Source organism: Electrophorus electricus, chromosome 26 (genome assembly GCF_013358815.1).
Source record: "Electrophorus electricus isolate fEleEle1 chromosome 26, fEleEle1.pri, whole genome shotgun sequence".
In the NCBI taxonomy this organism is placed as follows: Eukaryota; Metazoa; Chordata; class Actinopteri; order Gymnotiformes; family Gymnotidae; genus Electrophorus; species Electrophorus electricus.
This window is the reverse complement of record NC_049560.1, coordinates 4,024,573-4,045,025: the sequence shown is the minus strand read 5'-3', so window position 1 is coordinate 4,045,025 and position 20,453 is coordinate 4,024,573. Positions and strand designations below refer to the sequence as shown.

Sequence of the window (20,453 nt, the reverse complement as noted above, 5' to 3'; positions counted from 1 at the left end):
CTGTTCTCTTCAACCTACACGTCGTGCTCAACAGGAAGGCCATGCATCCTGATAGCCAGGCGGGCGGGTGGCACGCGCATCCGTCCATCCGCGATGCCCTTTAGGTTTCGGCACGGGCACTGGCGTTGATGCAGACAGGCTAGGCTGAGACTCCTTGGGGACACTGTCCAGCATGACAGTCATGGCGCACACGGGCGGCGGACAGGCAGTCCTGTTGGGCTGCACGTAAATCAGCTCACTGGCCTTTGGGTGACCTGTGGTTTGAGGGGGGACTCTTCCCCAGCTCTTAGCTCAGATGTTGAACAGCTCACGTCAACATGCTTTGCCATCAACAGGTGCTCCATAAACGTCAGCGTTGCTTGCCATTGCTGTTCTCTTTTGCCAGCTGCCATTGCATACATGGACCTAATACCAGCTAGTCAGCAGGGTTTGATCAATAGGCCTGCCTGGGACTGACCCTGTTGCCTTGGCCTGCAAGGAAAGCCTCATTTGCATACAAGAGGGATTGCAGTGCAATCCCAGTCTTGCTTGAACCAGTACAAGCATGTAAAAGGAACATGTCTGCCTAGCCGGTTCAGAGTGGAAACTAGCCTGATAGCATTTTCCATGAGCTTCTGCATGGAGACATGTGATCAGGAAAGCAGGGGAACTCTCTGCCTTTAGCCCAGGTTATGACACAGAGAAAACGAGTGACTCACACAAAAACAATTAGTTCCCACCTAAACATTTTTATTGAATTGGTGTTAAGATCATAATACTGGTAAATTATCATCTGGAGTTCAATATTCCATGCATTTCCAGTACACTGAGTCATTAGAAAAAGAAAAGTAATTTTCCAGGGTGAAACACAGTGGACCGCAGGGAATGCCACAGCAGCCGTGCCACTGGGTCTAGAGGGCTGAGAGGTTGGTTTAAGGTCAGAGAAAAATGCAACTCGGAGTAAATCCGAGTTGTCCTCCAGATGGACATCTTACGAGAGGCTCCGTGATGGTGGGAGGGAGAGAGAGCGTGCAAGACTGATTGGAAAATTTTGCCTTTTGCCATAAAAACAGTCATGTTGCAATTGGAGGCAGATTGTGGGCGTCAACAGTCAAGTAAAGTACAAAGAGTTTACCAAGTCAAGCTTTGTTTTGCATATAGTATGTCTTGCTTCATAAGAAGTAACAACAAAGCTAACATTAGCTGGGAGGAATTTTGTTCAAACCTTTTTTGGCGCTTTAGAACTTTCAGGTGGCATTTGGCAAATCTGACTCATTACCTCTTTTCACTGTTTACCATCTACCACTTGGCGACGTTGCCAGCATTGAGTCTTGCTGAGTCTAAGCATGGCAAAACTCAGAGTATGGTTTCTGGTCTATGATGAGTGTGAATGGTGGGTGGGCTTCGCTCGACCACAGAGCCCTGTACCCATGGCCTCACCCTCTGTACCACTCCCCCAATCTGCCTGCCTCGCTCAACTGGAATGTGACACTTTGTGCTCGGGAATTCAAGGCTGCCACAGATTTTGCTGTAAAGCTGCCTAAGGGTGAACGTGGGGCCCAGCAGCGAAGCCGCTCCCCGCACAGGCAGGGCTGGCCCTGGGAGGCACCAGCCCGGCCCTGCCTCTCATCATGCACTGCTTACTCTGCCACAGCTGCACACAGACAGTTTAATTTGTGGTAATAATAGACTCAGCGTTAGTCATATATCTGTGGCCTCTCATAGCATGTCACAAGCAGAACATAAGCCAAGATAAAGATGGAACCGAACATACCAACAAAGGTTGCTTTATTATAGAATTATAATTCTGTGGCAATCTTGTGGCATGCAGGAACTAGTTCTCTGAGCAGTTATATGACTAAAGGTTAATTTTACTCCAATATGAATAATCCTCCAACTAGGGCCTGGAGTATGTGATGCAAAAGCATCCCATCTAAGAAAGAACTACCAAACTTTATATGAGACCACCTCCTTTTTAGGAAACATACACACAAATACAAGAGCATTTAGTCTGAGGATAAAGCTGATCATAATTAGTTTAGATATGGCAGGCAGATTTGCAGGTTCAGCAGAAAAACTGCCCTGTATTGTTTTTAACACTGTGCATTTTGCCTCCATTGATGAACACACAGGACGGTTGGGGTTCAACAAGTGGGGTTCACGTTCCTCTAACCAGACAATAAGACAACAGTGAGTACCACCAGTGGCGCTTGACCTTGGGGCATTCTGGCCTCTGGTACCAGGGAGAGGACGGGACGGCACGACCCTCTGAAGGGCGCCCAGCACCTTTACAGGCTCCAGCAATCAGCATGAAGAGGAAGCCTCTAAACACCAGCAGGGGCTGCACTGAGCTTGTTCTTTCTTTCTGATTATTCGGATTTAGCCACCACTGAAAAATCCTCGTTAATTCCCAGAAATATGTTCGAAGCAAATTACAGTGAATTACTTACAGGCACAATGTAGCTGCGCAAGACAAGATGGCAAGAAATGAGAAGTGCCCCTCCCATCTTTTTCCTTGGTACTGCTCACTTCCTGAGCCCACATTTATGGCAACCAGCTAAACTCCAGCACACTTTGCCCCGCAGCAACGTTGCTCAGCAATGACGGCTTAGATACTCCAAACCGGCATCCCAGAAAAGACTCATACAGTGAATTAGTCTACGTATTATGCCCACAAGGCTGCTTTAAGACAGAAAAGAGGTTGTAAAGTAGATGCCTGAATGAAAACGTGCCATTTCGCAGAATGTTTTTCATTACAGCTTCAGGAAACAGATCATCATCTACTACACAATCCTCTTACATAAGACAGCTCATATCACTGCATTCATATTATTTTACCATGTTTAAACACACTCATCTTTAATCAAACCAAATGGCCTTGAACCTACCTGTTAGTGGTAGACGTTCATTACAATGCTTATAGTTGTATTGTTTTCACTATGTTTTAGGGTTATAGTACAATAGGATCTCATGAAAAGACCTTGTATAATACTCCAGTGCACGAGGCAGAAGCAAGCTATGGCATGCTACACTGACAGATCTCAACACTTGCAAAAGATGTTGCGGTTTTGTCTTCTAAAGCTCCAGTCGGCACTTGATCACGGCTCCACAGATGTTAACCTGCATCTAAGGAAGTTCCCAAAGCTTTATTTCACACAGAGTCCTGTTTCAATGGGCAGTACCCTTGGCACTACCACAAGAGTCTGAGATCAGTGTAAGGTGAAGCAAAGAGAAGACAGGAAGGCAATAGGAAGAAGTGCTCCTTGTTTAAAACTGGAAATGTAACATAGTACATCAACATCTGTAGCTCAGCAAAACCTAACGACTTGAAAGCACTTGCCCAGACTTTTTTTTTTTTTTGAGTAAATCTAGTGAATGCCTAACAAATTTGATAGGAACTACCTTGGACAGGGTTTCCACAGGACCCTACTGCCCCCTTTTGGCACTAAATGGAACTATCAGTGATCGCCTGTATCATTATATCAAATGAAAGGCACAAGACATTAAGGAAATTACAGATAAACCTTAGTGTCTCAGCACTAGGGATTCACTCCAAACACAGCAGTTAATTCCAAACACATTTATTGGTAAATTCATCCACTGTACAAAGTAATCAGCTTGACTTGCAGTTACTGATGTCACTTGTGATGGGGAAATCGATAAAGATGGGCTTTTTTTCCCCCACATCAACTTCCAACCTAAAGACAAATAAACGTGCAAGCCATCGTCTGTTGTAGTTAATTGTCCTTTCTTTTAGAAAAATGTGCATCTTTAACAAGCATCCCACTCCGCCCCTTACTATTAGCATGTACATGAAGTTGGGCACCATGACTATAGTCCAGCAGGAACAGAAGTGCCCTGGGAGCACAGTGCTGGGTCCCGTACCTGCAAGCCCACAGCAGCGTTATTCCAGAGCTTTGACGATGGCCTCGTTGGCCTCTATGCTGATCTGGACCTCTGCCTTGGATGCCTCGTCTGAAGTGCTGAGCAGCTCTGCCTGGGCTTTCTCCAGGTTAGCTTTCGCTGCCTGTGGAAGAAATCGTTTCGGACCCTCTCATGAGTCTCGAGAAAGACTTTCGCTTTTGTCTTTACAACGCACTAAATTAATGGCGACATGAGGGATCGCTTAAACCTCGACACGACAAACTGTTCAGCAGCTACGCCTGACCTCCCCTCACTGATTACTTTATTCCACCGGCATGTGACGAGTGAATCACAGCCTGCGCATTACTTTTAAAAATAGGCTGAAAAGGCTCTTTTTGTGAGGTCAAACTAAATGTTAAAGAACTATAACGTATTTGGGATGGGTGAGCGAGGCAACAACCCTCCGATACTGCAGCACATCAACATGACCTCTTTCCTGAGAGGGACATTTGTTATGGTGGCGATTACACCGCTGCAAAGGCCAAACATTGCTGGAAGTTAAAGGTCTCCCAGTGGGGATGTGACACATCTGCTCCACTTCGATGGGGACTGACCTTTCCTTCCTTATTAACCACACAGACGCCCGAGCATCACTGGGAAGAATCAAAAGTCATTCTTTTCGATGGAGTAAACTTGACAGTGCACTTCAGAAAAAGCTTGCTCTCTCTCTCATACAAGTCTCTCTGTGTGTGTGTGTGTGTGTGTGTGTGTGAGAGCGAGAGAGAGAAAGAAAAATGTTTATTTAGAATGAAAAGTTTCTCAACCATATTAAATAAATATCTATATTTATTATAGTGGAGACAATTAATAAAGGAATCAGGTGATTTGATGTTTATGGAGATTAAACAGGGACAGTTACAACTCGGATATTTAAATAGCAAAAACAACTAATTGTAGGGCTGCACTTTAAAACCAGGTCAAGAAAAACACACACACACACACACACACACACACACACCCTGGAGTTTAAAGGTGGGAGGCAGTGGTGAGAGGTTCACCACACTTGCTTGTGCTAAAAACCATCTGGGTCTGCCATAACTGCTTAACTGAGGAACGCGGGGGAGGTCCAGTTGTTCCAAGCATCGCCGTCATTAAGCAAAACCCAAAAATGTGACAGATGATGGAAAAACACCACAACAGGTTTTCAGTTTTCACTAAATATGTTCACTGTTCTTGGGATACAAGATTTTCATAATATAAATGTACCAGTATTGCTTACATAATAAGCAAAATGATGGTGCAAGTATAGGAAAATATATTCATGACTAGATAATAACTAGTTATTTGGTAAGACAATGTACTGGTTTGACATATATTCACTATAGATATGCACATATAGTAGTTCCCCAGTGCACAACAGGAAGCATTCCTGCACTGTACAGTTTCCAGTTTTCCTATCTTCAGAACACCCATTGATAACTCTTTGTTGGTTTGTTGGAAATCAGTAAACTGTAGTTTGGGGAACACCGGGGCTGGAACAGGGAAACACTGATGTCTAGAATGGAAATAAAACCATATGATTTGTTGGTGTCTCTTACAGCAAGGTCCAGGCTTTCCAAAGGAACGGCCTCTTCAGCAAGCAGCTGCACTGATGAGTCTGCATTGACAGTGATTGAGCCACTACTCACTGCAACACAAACACACCAAAGATTCCTGCAAGGACCATGCAACCAAACATACACACAGCACCAAGACTGAAGGAGGAAGACTCAGGTCCTCACTACAAAGGGCCCAGAGGTCACTGATTTATAAATAAATAATGATGGACATTTTATATATATATATATATATATATATATATATATATATATATATATATATATATATATATAAAAAGAAAAAAAGGGGGGTTACTAGCCATACTGTTGATGTATTCCTTTAGCACAAAAGGTTACATTATGTGGATCAGAGAAATCTGAGACTCAGGGTCATGTCATTTCAAATCAAGGTATGGACCTGCATTTATCATTTAACCTAAGAATGCAACAAGAAGCTTTCTACTCTAAAGAGATCAACACACAACACTTGAGGGCAAAATCGTACCAAAATACTTAGATGAAGACCCGTCCTCACTGAAGACGGTAACCACCCCAGGCCGCAGCACTTGCAGCGTGGGGACGTGGGCTGGAAGGATCCCGAAAGCGCCGGTCATCGTGGGGACATCGACCTGCTTTACGCTGGCTGCCTTGAAGAACACCTGCACAGACACAAACGTCAGGGACACGCACAGACGGAGAGACGTTTGTGAGGAAAAGTCAGTTAGATCGCTACCAAGAATACAGAAATCACCGTGTTACGTTTTATTAAATAACTTACTCATCCTTGATTTGCACCATAGCCAAGATGAACGTTGCCATGACGACTAGATGACCAGACAACGGAATGTTAAGAGAGTAAGTTAGCTAGCTAGCTAACTACGGTTTCTAAGTTAACTAGCTAGCTAACTAACGTAACCGTTTACATTTACCCGTGCCGTCGACAGGTTTTCGAGAAAATACATAATACTTTCAATTAGAATTTAAATTCAAATTAGAACGGAAGCTAGCTAGCTAGCTATGCAGCTAATGCACATGAACCTTAACGTCGGTAGCGTTAGCTCGCCACCCAACCTCGCTAACGGAGCTGTGTCCGTGCTAGGTGACGCTAGCGATAAAACCAATGACCGCAACATCACTCAGGATGCAGGACTTGATCTCAAACCGGGGTGTACTTGGAACACGATATGTGTTTTATGTCACTGATAACATCTTAGACTTTCAAAGATCCGTGCACTACCTGGAACAGGCCGAGGCCCTTCCGCGAGTGTCCCTACCTCAGTCGGCGAGGCGAAAGTGAAGGACATCTGGGTTGCAGAAGTGACTGCTTCGGCGTAACCCCGCACTTGTCTCAGTGCAGGGGCTGCACGGCGAAGGAGAAGCCTTGCTGCCATCATTTTTCCCCTAAACGTGAATAAACGGACCTTTACAATGTATATATACGTGCAAGCCTGAGATCCCCAACCCGAGCAAGAAGCCCGTCATTCACTGCGCCGCTGATAGCACAAGGGCACAGGCAAGCTACCCATGAGCCTCCGCAGGCTTCATGCGAGTTGTGGGAGATGTAGTTCTCTATAGGTAAACGCCTGTATGCAGAGACCGGTTGTTTACTCTTGGTGCAACTTTGTACTTTTATCATAATAACTTGTCAAAAATAACTTGTTCAGTTGACCTGACATGCACCTTATATCAATACATAAACCGAACAATAATTTTCGACAAATTGTAGTAGGCAACAATTTATTGTAATTGGTCGAATGTGTGCTTGTTTGCCAGAGGGTGGCGCCTAGTCACCAGGAAAGATGGTCACTGGCAATTGGGGTTAACAAGGCTCGACAATACGTTGCTCATAAACACACGGCTAGTTTTCTGTCGTTTTCTTCTTCCACATCTCCTCAATTAAACACGGGCTGTGCTGAGCTACCTAATTCCGACCATTGATCAGAGCAGTCACAACAGGTTAACGGAATTAGGTATACTTAATTCATATATTTATCAGATGCAGCCTGCATTTATTGGCCGATTAAATTAAACCATGACTAAGCAGAGGTTTAGGTAACACGGTTCATTGAACGTAATGGGCACGTTCTGGACGTTTACCTATCCTAACTAATACGCTACTGGCATGATTTGTGCCCTGACAGATTTGTGTGCACCTCCTTATACATTCTTGTAGGAACCCTGTCTTATTTGTCACTCCTTCGCCTCAGCTCCCCCTCTACGTCACACGGTGCTTTCCTGGATCAGTGGTGGGTGGGTGGGTGTGTCTAACGCTGGGGTTTCATTCATAAATACATATCGCTTTCAACTAGAAATAAACGTGGTGTGAGAAGCTCGTTTGCATTCGACGAAGGATTCTTACATGGGACACACACATTATAAATAGGTAAGATAATGTCCTATGTGATTATTTATTTGCGCTGTGTATGTTATTTGTTTCTTTTGAACTGCTGTCATTTCGATTATTATTTTTTTTGCTATGTAGCCTATTTTTGCACTGCTCATTGTCCTCTGCATGTAACCGGCTCGTAATCCAAGAATCTCGTCGCTTCTAAAGTCTTAAGAAAGCGTGACGGTCGTGTTTGCCTGTTCTATCAGCTAAGGGATCGGATGATCAACACCGCGTGGTGAACTAAAGCATCAGGCAAAAAGATCAAAACGGGCATAGTGATCACGCTAGTGATGCTTCTTGTCTCTCAACCGGGACAGTTCGCTTCGCTGCCAGGTTTATGTGCTGATGAAGTATCGGCTGTTGAAGTTGAAATGATGTCAGCATTATGTCATCAGTTCGTATCCCATCGAAATAAAAGACATGTCTGTGGATGTTGAGTTATTTCATTGGATAGTATACATCATTAATAAATATAGTGTGCAACAGCCAGGGCGATTGTGCTGCTCACAGCAGAAGCAGTTTCAATCATGCTTTGCAGTTCACCTTCTCGGCAAGGGTGTTTTTGTGCGAACGTTGCAAAAATAATTTATAGTTGAGTTCCAACAACTGCACCCTGGGTACTGTCTCGATCATCAGTCATTTATGATGTTACACAGTAGTTGATTTGCCTCACCATTACAATTCTACAATATGTGAAAGTATTGTAATATTTAATATTTAATTGTATCCCTTATGTTTCTTAACCAGAGTCAAGCAGTGCACTTCTTTATAATGTAAATGGACGGAAGAGTTAAAAGTTAACTCCCTTACTGACGTAAAGCTGTCTACATCACTGATCAGTGCCTATATTAAAATATTTGTATTGGAAAAAAGTCAACATGCTTCATTAAATGCCCCCCCCCCCCCCGGAGAGCCTGAGTTCTGAATTCTAATAGCTATGTACTATACTGTGTGATTTTGATATTCAGAACGTGAAATATTTTAGTCATTTAATGTGGGCTAGCAAGGCTTTGGAAAGGGGTGGGAGAGAGAGGGGGAGAGAGAGAGAGAGAGAGAGAGAGAGATGAGGATAATGTGGAGCTGTTATGAGGCTGTACCACCAGGTGGGTGGGCAGAAGCTGGCCCACTATGCAGCAGGAACCAGAAGCTTTACAACGGCACACACGGAACGCTCTCACTCGCACATGCTTACACACACACGCGCGCGCGTGCACACAGATGCGCGCACACTGACTTCAAGCAGCACCTTGGCGCTGAGGAAACAGACAGGGCACTCATCTCTCTGCATGTTCTCGTTTGCCTGCTATGTAAGTGGACCTGCTTGGAAGGTGAGTGTGAATGTGGCTTTATGCTTGTGTTTGTGTGCATGTGTGTGGTAGACGGACAAATACATGATGTGAGAGTGAGAAATAGGGAGATACAGAATGAGAGAGAGAGGTATAACGACAGACAGGGAGAGAGAGAGAGAGAGACACTGAAATGTGGTTTAGGTATAAGCTGCAGCAATAATGACATCAGAGAGGAAGCTGCCAGGCCTGAGCTGCCAGAAAGCTGAACCCTGATCTTACAGGAAAGACTGTCAGGAGAGCAGGACTTCAGATGTATGATCTGTTGTGGAAGTTAATGTTGTGTTTACATGTTTTCTATGGCCATTGCATCATGCTGAAGGCAGACGGCGTCCTGTGTTCTTCATAAACCTGTACTACAGCCTGGGCTGAAATCATTCAGTAAGATAAAGGCAGAACAGCAGGACTCTGTGTGCACCTCAGGACAGCAGAATATGCCATTCAAAGTGACGTTAATCCATGTCAGAGATTTGGAAATCAAACCACTCCGTGTTCCTGCAGAGCCGTAATAAAAACAGCTGCATGTCATTCTCAGGGGGACGCACTTGCCGGCCTGGACCATGAGCAATGAGTCGGCCGTCTGGAACAACCTAACAGAAAGCGCCACAGTAAGTCCCCCTCGCGGTCTGCCCCTCACACTTCCTGCTCTTCTTCATTACCTCCAGTCTCTCTCCAGAAGTATCTCCAGAGATGCAAAAAGAAAATATCCTGTTCTGTGCACGCAGTAATTGAATTCACGGCCAGGTTTAAACAGATTAGCGACGCAGGAGAACTTTTAGTCGAGCAGAGCTGTAGAAAGCTTAGACAAAGAATGCAATGCACATCAGAATTGCTTATGGTATCGTCAGTTATCAGCATCAGTTGTGTTAATTTATTAATGAGAAATGCAGTGTTGACGATTGGCCAAGGTTTGCGTTCTTATATTTGGTGCTTTACATCCAATGGCAGCAGGAGTGCAGAAGACATTTATAACTGATGACCACTCTGTTGCTGTTTTCTGCACTTTGATCTTTTCCTAAATTCTAACGGTTCTGGATTCATGTTATACCTAGTCTATAAGAGTGCATCTAAGTTAAAGTCTATACTGTGTCAAACTCTTATACTGAAACATCCCTTTTCTGCTTTGGTCTATAGAAAGCATCTTCCTCTCTCCCTCTCTCTTTCTTTCTCTTACCAAAGCACTAGTAAGTTAATGACTGAATTATTGGCCTTTACATTAATTCTGGATCCACCAGTGCTATATCAGTTTCTGTCACTGGTAATGTAATAGACCTGCACTTTAACACGATGCCTTTCACGGCTTTGCCTGCCTGCTATCCAAATAGTATCATCCATTAATTTGGCTCTAGTCGTTCAGACAATTAATACTCAGATGTTGAGGTATATAGTCTGTTCTAGAAGAGAGAAAGGGAGGATAATTGCATGGTGAACATGTACAGTCCACAGACTTATTCATTTCTTATTCTTGTGCATTAATTTAGCTTATAGGGTGTCTCTTTGGATATATGGGCATAGATGATAATTAAACAGTTGGCATTGTGCAATATATATGGGCTTTGATCTCCTGGAGAAAGAAACCTGGTGTCTATTGTGCTTGTATTGGTGGACCAGGTCGGCACTGCTGGGTCTTTGAAAACCCTCCTCTCCGCGAAGCAGTGAACACTGTACTTAACAGCTCAGTTCAGGAACAAAAGCACACACACCTGTGTCCTCCTCACCCTCCCCGCCCACTACACAGAGAGGCGAGCGCTCGCCTGCCACACAGAACATAAGAGCTTTCATGCAAACTCTCGAGTACTGTGTGTGCGCATGTGCCTATGTGTTTTGAGATCAAGGAAAAGCTGTTTTTTAAGCTCCGCATTGACCAGAAAATAATTCCATCTCAGTTTCCCCAGTTTTAAGCATCAGAACCAGTTTGCTGTACCATATATTTTAAATATCTGTTATTGTCATGTGATAGCTTGGATTAAGGAAGAGAATTTAATCCTGAGTAAAAGCATGCTCCAGTGTGGAAACTCCTGCCTGGGTGACGTCTCCGTGGTGTTTCCTCAGGAGCTCCCCCTGGAGCCTGGGGTGCAGGATGGCGCCATCCTGCTGCTGGTCCTCCTGTCCATCTTCCTGGGGGGGACGTTGGTCCTTGTCTCTGTCCTGCTGATCACCTGCCGTCGCTGCTGCGATGGGGATCGTCTCTATGCACAGTGAGGCAAAAACACACACACACACACACACACACACACACACTCAAGAACACACACAAACCCCATCAGCGAGCAAAGATATGACACCCAATAAGATTTATAGCTTGGAATAATGTAATGCATTTGTACACATCTACTTATGTGTAACATAAACTTTACAACCAATGACTAAATTCTATTTTAATTCAGAATTAATTTATAAAAGTTAATAATATGCTAGTTTCAAAGTTTCTTTGACACATTTTAGTACAGAAGCAAAGTTTGTACTGGCTAGAGGCCCCCCAATCAACCAACAGCAGGCAATATACGAACACAGAATAGTGCTTTACATTGGCAGTATACATGGCCGGTTCAGACAGTTTAAGAACTGGGCGGTAACAAACGTGTAATCCTTGGAGCACAACGCCGGAGAAGCCGCAAGCATGTGAGATGCTGTCGGTGATAGCGGCCTTCATTTTGAGAGAGAGACCTCTGCAGAGTTAGAGCGGGCGGGGTGGTACTGCCATTGTATATAAAACCTGGTTGAGGATCTGGTATTCAAACTCCAATCGAGACATGCAGATGATCGGTCCTTATACAGCTGCTCTTTCACTTATTTTGTGCTCACTGATCTTTGTCCGGTTCACAGTTCACACACAGTTCACATGAGCTGAAGGTCCTAGTTCTGTAAGTCAGGCCTTTCTTTGGGAATAGACATGTTCCCATAAATAGATCTCTCACTGTATTCCTGTCTGCTGATGAGGCTATAGAAGCCAGATGCAGGGTGAGCTGACTGACAGACAGTGGCTGTGGGACCGGCTTACGGTGTATAGTGGCTGACAGGCAGTGACTGTGGGAGCTGAATGTAGTGTGTGATGACTGACAGGCAGTGGGTGTGGGAACTGAATGTAGTGTGTGATGACTGACAGGCAGTGGGTGTGGGAGCTGGCTACAGTTCGTGGTGGCTGAGAGGCACTGACTGTGGGAGCTGGCTACAGTTCGTGGTGGCTGAGAGGCACTGACTGTGGGAGCTGGCTACAGTTCGTGGTGGCTGAGAGGCACTGACTGTGGGAGCTGGCTACAGTTCGTGGTGGCTGAGAGGCACTGACTGTGGCAGCTGGCTACAGTTCGTGGTGGCTGAGAGGCACTGACTGTGGGAGCTGGCTACAGTTCGTGGTGGCTGAGAGGCACTGACTGTGGCAGCTGGCTACAGTTCGTGGTGGCTGAGAGGCACTGACTGTGGGAGCTGGCTACAGTTCGTAGTGGCTGAGAGGCACTGACTGTGGGAGCTGGCTACAGTTTGTAGTGGCTGGCCTGCCGCGCTGCAAACTCCCACAAACGACGAGGCAAATGAGATCTCATAGCAGCCATCAGGCGTGATTAATCTTTCCCTGGTGTGCGGAGTACGTGCCGACACACGCAGTCTCACACACACACATGCACACACACACACACACACACACACACACACAAATGCACACAGTGGTGCAGAGTCACAGAGTACAGATCCCCCCCCAGTTTATTCTCACTGATACAGAAACCCATATGGGCAGAGAACTTGTCGCTTGCAACCAGAAAACATCTATTACAGCGTGTCATTTATGCAAATAGCGCAGTAGGCTGAGTTCACGAGACTCAGCACATTCGACTGCCATTTCATTGTGGATGTGGGATGAAGGACCATCTGCGTCCTTACCTAAATGTGACTGCTTGTTTTCCTTCTGTACTGGAAGGTTCATTCTATGCTTCAGAGCCAGAGATGATCCAGAGAAAATAACCACCCCCTATCTCGAGGAGACCCAGCCAGTGCATGGTATGATGGTCCTAGCTTTGTTCATAACATATCTTCTCACAGATGATCATGTCTAATATAAGCAAGGTTCAGTTAAGTGGACTATCATCTAGCCTTGGTATGTGTTGCACCAACGCAGCCGGTGGCGTATTTTGTTTGTCTGCTGCAGAAATCACAATCCGCGTGGACGAGGTGGAGTGTGTGTCCGCAGGCAGTTCCCACGATGAGGAGACCGAGCGCTTCCTCTCCACAGGAACCACGGGCCGCCGGGTGTCTTTCAACGAGGCAGCACTCTTTGACCATGGCAAGAAAGCGCAGGAGAAAGGTCGAAGGTTGGCTACCCACTCTCGCTCACCTCCCACGATCTCTGATGAGCCGAACTGTGCTGGACTCTGCTGTCAATACACAGCAGACCAGAAGACTGTTCACTTAATATCATTCTTTTCGTATGGTAGACACTATGTTTGCCAAAGACAGGCACAGTCTGACTTTTAACCAAGTCTGACTGGGACATGTTGTTATTGTGGCAGTTTCGTAGAGTATTGTAAACAGGAAGTGGTCATCTTTACACTTGGTAATGTTTTATCTTTTCTATTTTTAAACTAATTTGACAGGATAAAAATATAGTTGCATGCAGGATTAGGTGATGTGAATTACAGAGTTGATCATCTGTTTTCATTTAGCTACATTGCCTAGCCTGCTTTTCCTCTGAGAGGAGTTATCTGCATGTAACGCACGCCCACGCTACGCTATGTGTAGCGTACAAATGTGCATTTCTCTCAGGCATGTTTACTTCTTCAGCTTCTTCTTTTTTTTTTTCCTGTGTGTCCGAAGCGGCCGTCCTGAGTGCCCTCTCATTTTGTCTTGCGCTCTCTCTCTCTCTCTCTCTCTCACAATGGCTTCAGGTACACACTCACCGAGGGCGACTTCCACCACCTGAAGAACGCCAGACTCACCCACCTCCACCTCCCTCCGTCCACGCTCAAGATCGTCACCATCCACGAGTGTGAGACAGCGGAGAACAGCATCGCCATGGCAACCCGCCCCGTCACTAAATCTAGCCTCTCCATATTCCAGGTGATGCCCGCTGGGGAGCTAGCAGGGAAGTGTGGTTGTGCTACTGGTGCTGTAGTGGGTTGGGACTGCTGGCTGCTGGTCTGTGGGACACACTGTTTATTAAGCAGAGGATCACTCTTAGTCCCTGCCATTGCTCTGCAGATTATTTGATTGCTCTGGGTACTAATTCTGTGCTAAGGCTCCTGTCTCCTGAGTGGGTTCTTTAAGATTGGCACGTGCTTGTAAACGAGCAGACAGGATACCTGCTGCCATTATAGTTGCATAAATTTGAGAGACTCCAGGAACATTTGGTGAGCTAAGCCTGGCCTACTGTGAAACCCCGGGCAGTAAAGCTGCACTGTGTATCTGTCTGTGCCCAGCCTCTGCTGTGCCCGGTGCCACAAACTGCCCTCATCAGCCTGAGCGGTAGTCCCAGTTCTGCCTTGCCAGGTGACACCCTCAATTCCACTGTGGATACCACGTTCTGTGAGAGCCCACCAGCTCTTGGACCTGAGCCTCCGAGCCCTAGCCTGGTGAGTCTCACACACACACACTCCAGTGAAACCAGAACTGCAACCAAGACCACCTGCAGCCAAACAAGTTGGTCACCAGAATTATAAATGACTGAGGAGCTATAGGCTGCTTTGCATACTGCGCTGTGTGTGTAGATGGATAAACAAGGAGAGGGAATGTGTTTCTAAACACCATACACACTGATCACTCTGTCCTTTATGCCTGTCTGTGCCTACGTATTGGCAGCTACATAATTGTCTCTCATTTTTCAAAAGTGTATCATTTTCCTTTTTCCTTTTTATGATTAAAGAGTGAATAAGGGGAACGTTATTTTAGACGCAAATACTCTGGTGAGGAACTGACAGATTTGCTCTTAACTGGTTGCATTAAAGGAAATGCTTGGTACCCCCACTCAGATGGAAATGAGAGGGGCCAGGAATGGAGGCAGCCCAGGGAGTGGCCGGGAGAGGCTGTCTGTCTCAGCAGCTCGGCCCTGCTCATTGGTCAGTGGCCCTCAGGGCCCAGTGGTGCAGTTCTTCACCAAGCTTCGACGCCATGCCAGTCTGGAGGGCGCCAGCCCCTACTTCAAGATCAAGAGATGGAGGTTTGGCAGCAGCCAGAGGGCGTCCAGCCTGGATACCAGAGGTATGGCCCACTCCCCCCTGCTGTTGGAGATCTGTCTGACAAAAAGATCCAACTGAAATCAGTCAAACAACCAACCAAACACAAACATACATAAATATATGTGAAAGGGTTAACTTTTGTTAACCTTTTCAATGCCTTATATCTTTATTTAACTGCTTCCACATATGTTTTTTACCCTCATCCAGGTGATTTTTATATCATTTATATTTAATTTATAAGACTTCATTATGACTGTATTATAAATGTCATTGGTTTTTATGTTCAGTCTTTAACAGTCTGTCTGTTTATTACCAAAAAAAGGTTAACTTGACAACCCATCCAATAAAAACAACAAATAAATATACCAGGGCTTATTGTCATGACAGAATGACGGTGATCAGTAATAATAACCGTTTGAATTACCCTGTTATTTCAGTAAAAGCACATGTGTCATCATTAAATATTTTTCGATACTGAAATGTTTTGTGGAATAAAAGAAAAAGACAAATATCTAAGCGGCCCTGCGGAGATGAGGCTGGATGACGCAGCCCTTTTCAGTTACAAGCCAGCAGCAGAGCAGACGTGCTGTGTCGCGTTCTATCTTCTGCGTAGTACAGTCCTAAGCAGACGTGCTGTGTCGCGTTCTGTCTTCTGCGTAATACAGTCCTAAGCAGACGTGCTGTGTCGCTTTCTGTCTTCTGCGTAATACAGTCCTAAGCAGACGTGCTGTGTCGCTTTCTGTCTTCTGCGTAATACAGTCCTAAGCAGACGTGCTGTGTCGCTTTCTGTCTTCTGCGTAATACAGTCCTAAGCAGACGTGCTGTGTCGCATTCTGTCTTCTGCGTAATACAGTCCTAAGCAGACGTGCTGTGTCGCTTTCTGTCTTCTGCGTAATACAGTCCTAAGCAGATGTGCGTGTTATGATTGGTGACAGACAGCGTGTGCAATAATGAGTTCTGTCCTTTCCTAAGGAAGCAGCATGAATGGTAATACGGTAAACAGAAACGGTGATTTGAATACACACAACAGCCATTTTCCTGCCCCGAGGGCGAGAAAACAAAGTGCTTATCATTAGAAGAAGGCTACGGACTTTTTCATCTACTGCATCTGTGGACTATGGCTGATTAGAGTGGACGGTGATTTCATGCATTAGAAAGGAACAGACCAACCTGTTGACTCAACGCGCCCTCGTGATGAAGGCATATGGCAGATCAACAAATGTTCTTTGCGTTTTATTGTAAGGGAGTTTTAAATGATTTTCGTGTTCCCTTCTAGGCTTCTATAGTAAATGGTAGAATAGCCCTGTAAGCTCTTAAATTATACATTACCTCAGAAAATGGTTGATTATGACCTTCATTTGAAGAGAAGTGGATAATGATCGCTAGACAGGGTGCGTGTATGTGTGTGGGGGTGTGCATGAGCATCAAAACATTGATTTCACACATTGCAATGAAAAAGATTCATTACAAGACACATCTGCTCACCCATAAAGAGGTGAGCAGATGTGGTTCTTTTATTGGTTAATTTCCCCAGAAGCATTGCACTAGACTGGACAGGTTATGAACAAACAGGGTCATTAAAACGTGGAAGCATGGGCTGCATCTAACTGTGGGTCCGTAGGAAAGGCGTTCTCGGTGCGGGGCTGCCAGCATGCTCTCTGTCTCGTAGGTTCCCCCAAGAGAAGGCCGTTCCAGAGGCAGCGTGCAGCTAGCGAGAGCACGGACCAGGACGAGCCGGGCACCCGCCACATCGACCTCATCCAGTACATCGCCCGCACTAAGGACGTGGCCTACTGCCCGAGCAGGTCGCCGGCTCCGCCTCCGCCCCGCCTCCTCTCCCCCACGACCACGCCTCCACCGTCCCTCGGCAGGTATCTTTAATTCCCTTCCCCCATCCATCCATCCGTCTGCCACTGCAGCCATCCGCCTCTGCCACGCAACCCCCCCCGATCCAGCCTTCCCAAGCTGGAGTGCTGGCACAGAGCTCCAGCAGGGGCTGGAGACTGGGTGGTTCTCAGGAGACGGGCCGAGTAGCAGCCGGCGGATTATTTCAGGAGTCTCGTATGCTGGCCTGCGCGTCGTCCATGATGATCTTATAAGTTGTTTCACCGCTTTTACATTCACATGTACGGAGATGCACAGTTATGCTGTAGTTCTCTCACCTCGACCGCTGCGTGCGGCGTAGAATGCCGCGTGCCATCTGTGCTTTACCACTAACATCTGCTTCAATCTCTTCGTGTCTGTCTGAAAGCTGTTGAAAATAAAATATATATATGTGTGTGTGTAATTATATATATATATATATATATATATATATATATATTAGACCAATCGAAGCGTCACTGTACTCCTACTCCCGTTGCTGGGTCTGTATGAAGTGTTTGATTTGTTTCTGATGGCCCTTTCACGCTCCATTTTTCAGGTTAGAGGTGGAGGTGATGGTGGAGCCTAGCTACATCAGGGCTACAGGGCCCGGGGCTATCGGCACTAGTGCCGAGCCCCAAGACGAGGCTCTCGGGGTGTGCTGTCGTCAGGACAGCATGGACCCCCAGAGCCTGTACCGTGACATCTGGACCCTGCGTGCTTCTCTGGAGAAGCACGTCTCCTCTGACCAGAGCAGCAACAATGACAAGGATTCAGTGCACAGCGATGCAGACAGCGTGTGCTCTCTTAGGATGAGGACAGTAAAGATGGAGCTGCGCAGACACCCTTCCCAGGACATCGGGGACGGGACGGAGCGCGACGGCGAGCTGTCCCGGGACGAGGCTCTGGAGAAACCACGCAAGCAGGACAGCTGGGATTCGGAGAGGGGCAGCGATGGAGAATCGGGGACCCGGAAGCTCTTGCAGATGGACAGCGGGTACGCTTCCATCGAAGCCCCGTGCCGTACTTCGGAAGAAGCGCAGCTGCTGTACGGCATCGGCGAGGACGGCTCGGCCGGGGAACGCCGACGCTGCTTCACCAGCTCCGGTCATCGGGGGACTGTGTGTGAGAGCTTCGATACAGACATCTTTGACGAGGAGCTGGAAGAGGAGCCCGTGGGTGCCAGTGGGGGCAGCGACGGAGTGGCCGAGCTGGATGAGGGCAGCATGGTGTGGTCGCCGTACGGACAGATGTTCACTCAGCCTGACAGACGGGCCCATGTGCCTCCCCTCTCGCGCCGGGACTACAGCATAGATGAGAAAACGGATGCGCTCTTCCATGAGTTCCTGCGCCACGACCCCCAGTTTGACCAGCAGGGGTCGCCGCTGCGGCCCAAGCACCGCTCCCGCGTGCACCTGCGCAAGCAGTGGCAGCGCTCCAAGCAGCACAGCGACCCCGGCCAGCGCTTCCATACGTCCTTCGACCGGTACCGGGTGCCGCTCCGCCGTGGGGAGACCGTCAACTACCCCCTTGAGAGCAGTTACCACAGCACGCTCCCGCGGATCGTTAGCGCCCCGGACGAAGAGAACAGCGAAGGCTCGGCCGGCCTACCCGACACGCCAAAGACCGACCAGAGGTCAGCGGCTTCTCACAAGGCTGCCGTGAGGGATGGGTCTCCCAGCACTGACAGCAGTGGACATTCTATAACTGACAGCACTACGGACCAACCAGAAGTCCCGGCTGAGGAGTCCGGACAGACTGGCCCGCCCTCTGAGTCGGCAGGCGAGTTTTCGCCCCCGCAGCTGTCTGGGATAGGGTGCGGCCCCCAGACTGTCTCAGCCGAGCTGAGCGGTAAGCTTGCTGCCAGCCTCGAGGAGCGCCTCTACTCGGGCCTGCACAGGAGCAGGGAACAGACAGAGCGCACGCTGACTGCCACGCACGCCTCACCAGACCACAGCCCAGTGTAGCACATGGCTCCACTCATCCCCACCAACAACACACTCCCATCTGCAGGGGTTTCAGTGTCCAAAGGCTTGGTGGAAATCTCCCTCAGAAACTCATCTGGAACCAGGTTGCATTGTCACTTTAGGGCTAGGCTTATGAGAGAGGGATGGGGAAAGCAGGTCCTCGGTCAGCTTTTAAGAGGAATTCCTACCTATTTTATCTCCAGTATTGAGTAAGTGGAGATCAAGACCCTTACCTCACCATATGACATGACATTATGTTAATTTTGTACAGTATTACAATGTGTCGGTTACTGCTTTTTTTCAGGCTCCATTTAGTTGTGTGTTGAGCTCAAAAGCCAATATATTATCTGCACTAGGTAATCCACTGTGAAATTGGGTGCTATTTGACTTTCGATTAATTGTGTCTTCTTGCATTGATTTGCCATATTTCTGTTCTGCACCTCCATTCACCATCTCCCCATTTGGACAAAACGTTCTTAATTCGCTATGATCCAATGACCAAATGTGCTTCTCTTTTCATCTGTTTGCAAATGCAAAATCATTTAGCAATATTTTTGCAAATATGTTTTCCCTCTTTTGTGGCAATGCTTGACTATTGTTAGTAGGGTTTCAACCTTATAGTTGGACCTGCCATTGGATCTGTTCCGTCTAAGTTTGTAAAAGGCAATCCTAGCATATGGACCAGTGAGCACAAATGATGCCTATCAATAATATCAATAATATCTATCAAACCCCTTGATTAATGTCCTGAGCCAGTGTGCTACAGATCCAGTCCTTCAACCAATGCTCCGGTTCAATCCCCTGGTTTATCAGTCTGGCTGTAAAATAATGCAAAATCTCATTAATTTAACAGGATGAATTGAGGTGTGTATGCTGCACTGCTGTGATGTGAGTGTGACCTCGAAGTATGCATGTTCATCTGAGGTCCTGGAAGCACGGTGTTCCTCGTGAAGTGTCCTTCTCATTTACAGTGTTGTGGGTTATCCCAGAACTGCTGAGATGAGGCAGTGGTAGCTCAGTGGTTAAAGTACTTGACTAGTAATAGGAAGGTTCCTGGTCCCACCACTGCCAGGTTTGGGCCCCTGAGCAAGACCCTTAACCCTCAATTGCTCAAGTTGTACTCAGTCATAACTGTAAGTCACTTTGGATACAAGCGTCAGCTAAATGCAAATGGGGAGAAACCACCTTTGATGGGATAACTGTAACGTTCTGAGCTTTTCTTTCAATCCATGCCATTTCTGCGTTATTTATTATGATTTTATTATTTAATGTTAATCTATGTGTGT

General features: G+C 46.6%; 2 protein-coding genes across 4 annotated transcripts; one reads left to right on the top strand and one right to left on the bottom strand.

The window, feature by feature from the left end:
• Positions 1–3,544: 3,544 nt before the first annotated feature.
• Positions 3,545–6,953, bottom strand: atp5f1d (ATP synthase F1 subunit delta). The gene is made up of 5 exons (XM_027008126.2): positions 6,716–6,953; positions 5,947–6,100; positions 5,442–5,530; positions 3,865–4,006; positions 3,545–3,677 (listed from the first exon to the last, which is right to left on the bottom strand). The coding sequence occupies exons 1-4, from the start codon at positions 6,833–6,835 to the stop codon at positions 3,884–3,886; spliced, it is 486 nt and encodes a 161-aa protein (XP_026863927.2). The 5' UTR covers positions 6,836–6,953; the 3' UTR covers positions 3,545–3,677; positions 3,865–3,883.
• A 792-nt stretch (positions 6,954–7,745) lies between these two features.
• cbarpb (CACN subunit beta associated regulatory protein b) lies at positions 7,746–20,241 on the top strand. Of its 3 annotated transcripts, none has more exons than XM_027008129.2 (10): positions 7,746–7,824; positions 9,712–9,784; positions 11,229–11,374; positions 13,087–13,166; positions 13,315–13,477; positions 14,051–14,222; positions 14,582–14,734; positions 15,131–15,359; positions 17,007–17,208; positions 17,760–20,241. In XM_027008129.2, exons 2-10 carry the CDS (start codon positions 9,737–9,739, stop codon positions 19,165–19,167), a joined length of 2,601 nt encoding a protein of 866 aa, XP_026863930.2. In that variant the 5' UTR covers positions 7,746–7,824; positions 9,712–9,736; the 3' UTR covers positions 19,168–20,241. The 3 variants fall into 3 exon arrangements, with proteins under 3 accessions (XP_026863930.2, XP_035379255.1, XP_035379256.1); XM_035523362.1 differs by having other exon boundaries at positions 15,107–15,359; XM_035523363.1 differs by lacking the exon at positions 7,746–7,824 and adding an exon at positions 9,034–9,158 and having other exon boundaries at positions 15,107–15,359.
• The last annotated feature ends 212 nt before the right edge of the window (positions 20,242–20,453 follow it).

Excerpts from the sequence above, each read along its gene's own strand:
- atp5f1d (XM_027008126.2), bottom strand. The coding sequence starts at position 6,835 with ATGATGGCAGCAAGGCTTCTCCTTCGCCGTGCAGCCCCTGCACTGAGA. Across the intron at positions 5,531-5,946 it reads GTCTTCATCTAAGTATTTTG|TGAGTAGTGGCTCAATCACT; the intron begins GTACGATTTTGC and ends TTTGTGTTGCAG. Across the intron at positions 4,007-5,441 it reads TGGAAAGCCTGGACCTTGCT|GCAGCGAAAGCTAACCTGGA; the intron begins GTAAGAGACACC and ends TTTCTTCCACAG.
- cbarpb (XM_035523362.1), top strand. The coding sequence starts at position 9,737 with ATGAGCAATGAGTCGGCCGTCTGGAACAACCTAACAGAAAGCGCCACA. Across the intron at positions 9,785-11,228 it reads ACCTAACAGAAAGCGCCACA|GAGCTCCCCCTGGAGCCTGG; the intron begins GTAAGTCCCCCT and ends GTGTTTCCTCAG. Across the intron at positions 14,735-15,106 it reads AGCCTCCGAGCCCTAGCCTG|GAAATGCTTGGTACCCCCAC; the intron begins GTGAGTCTCACA and ends GTTGCATTAAAG.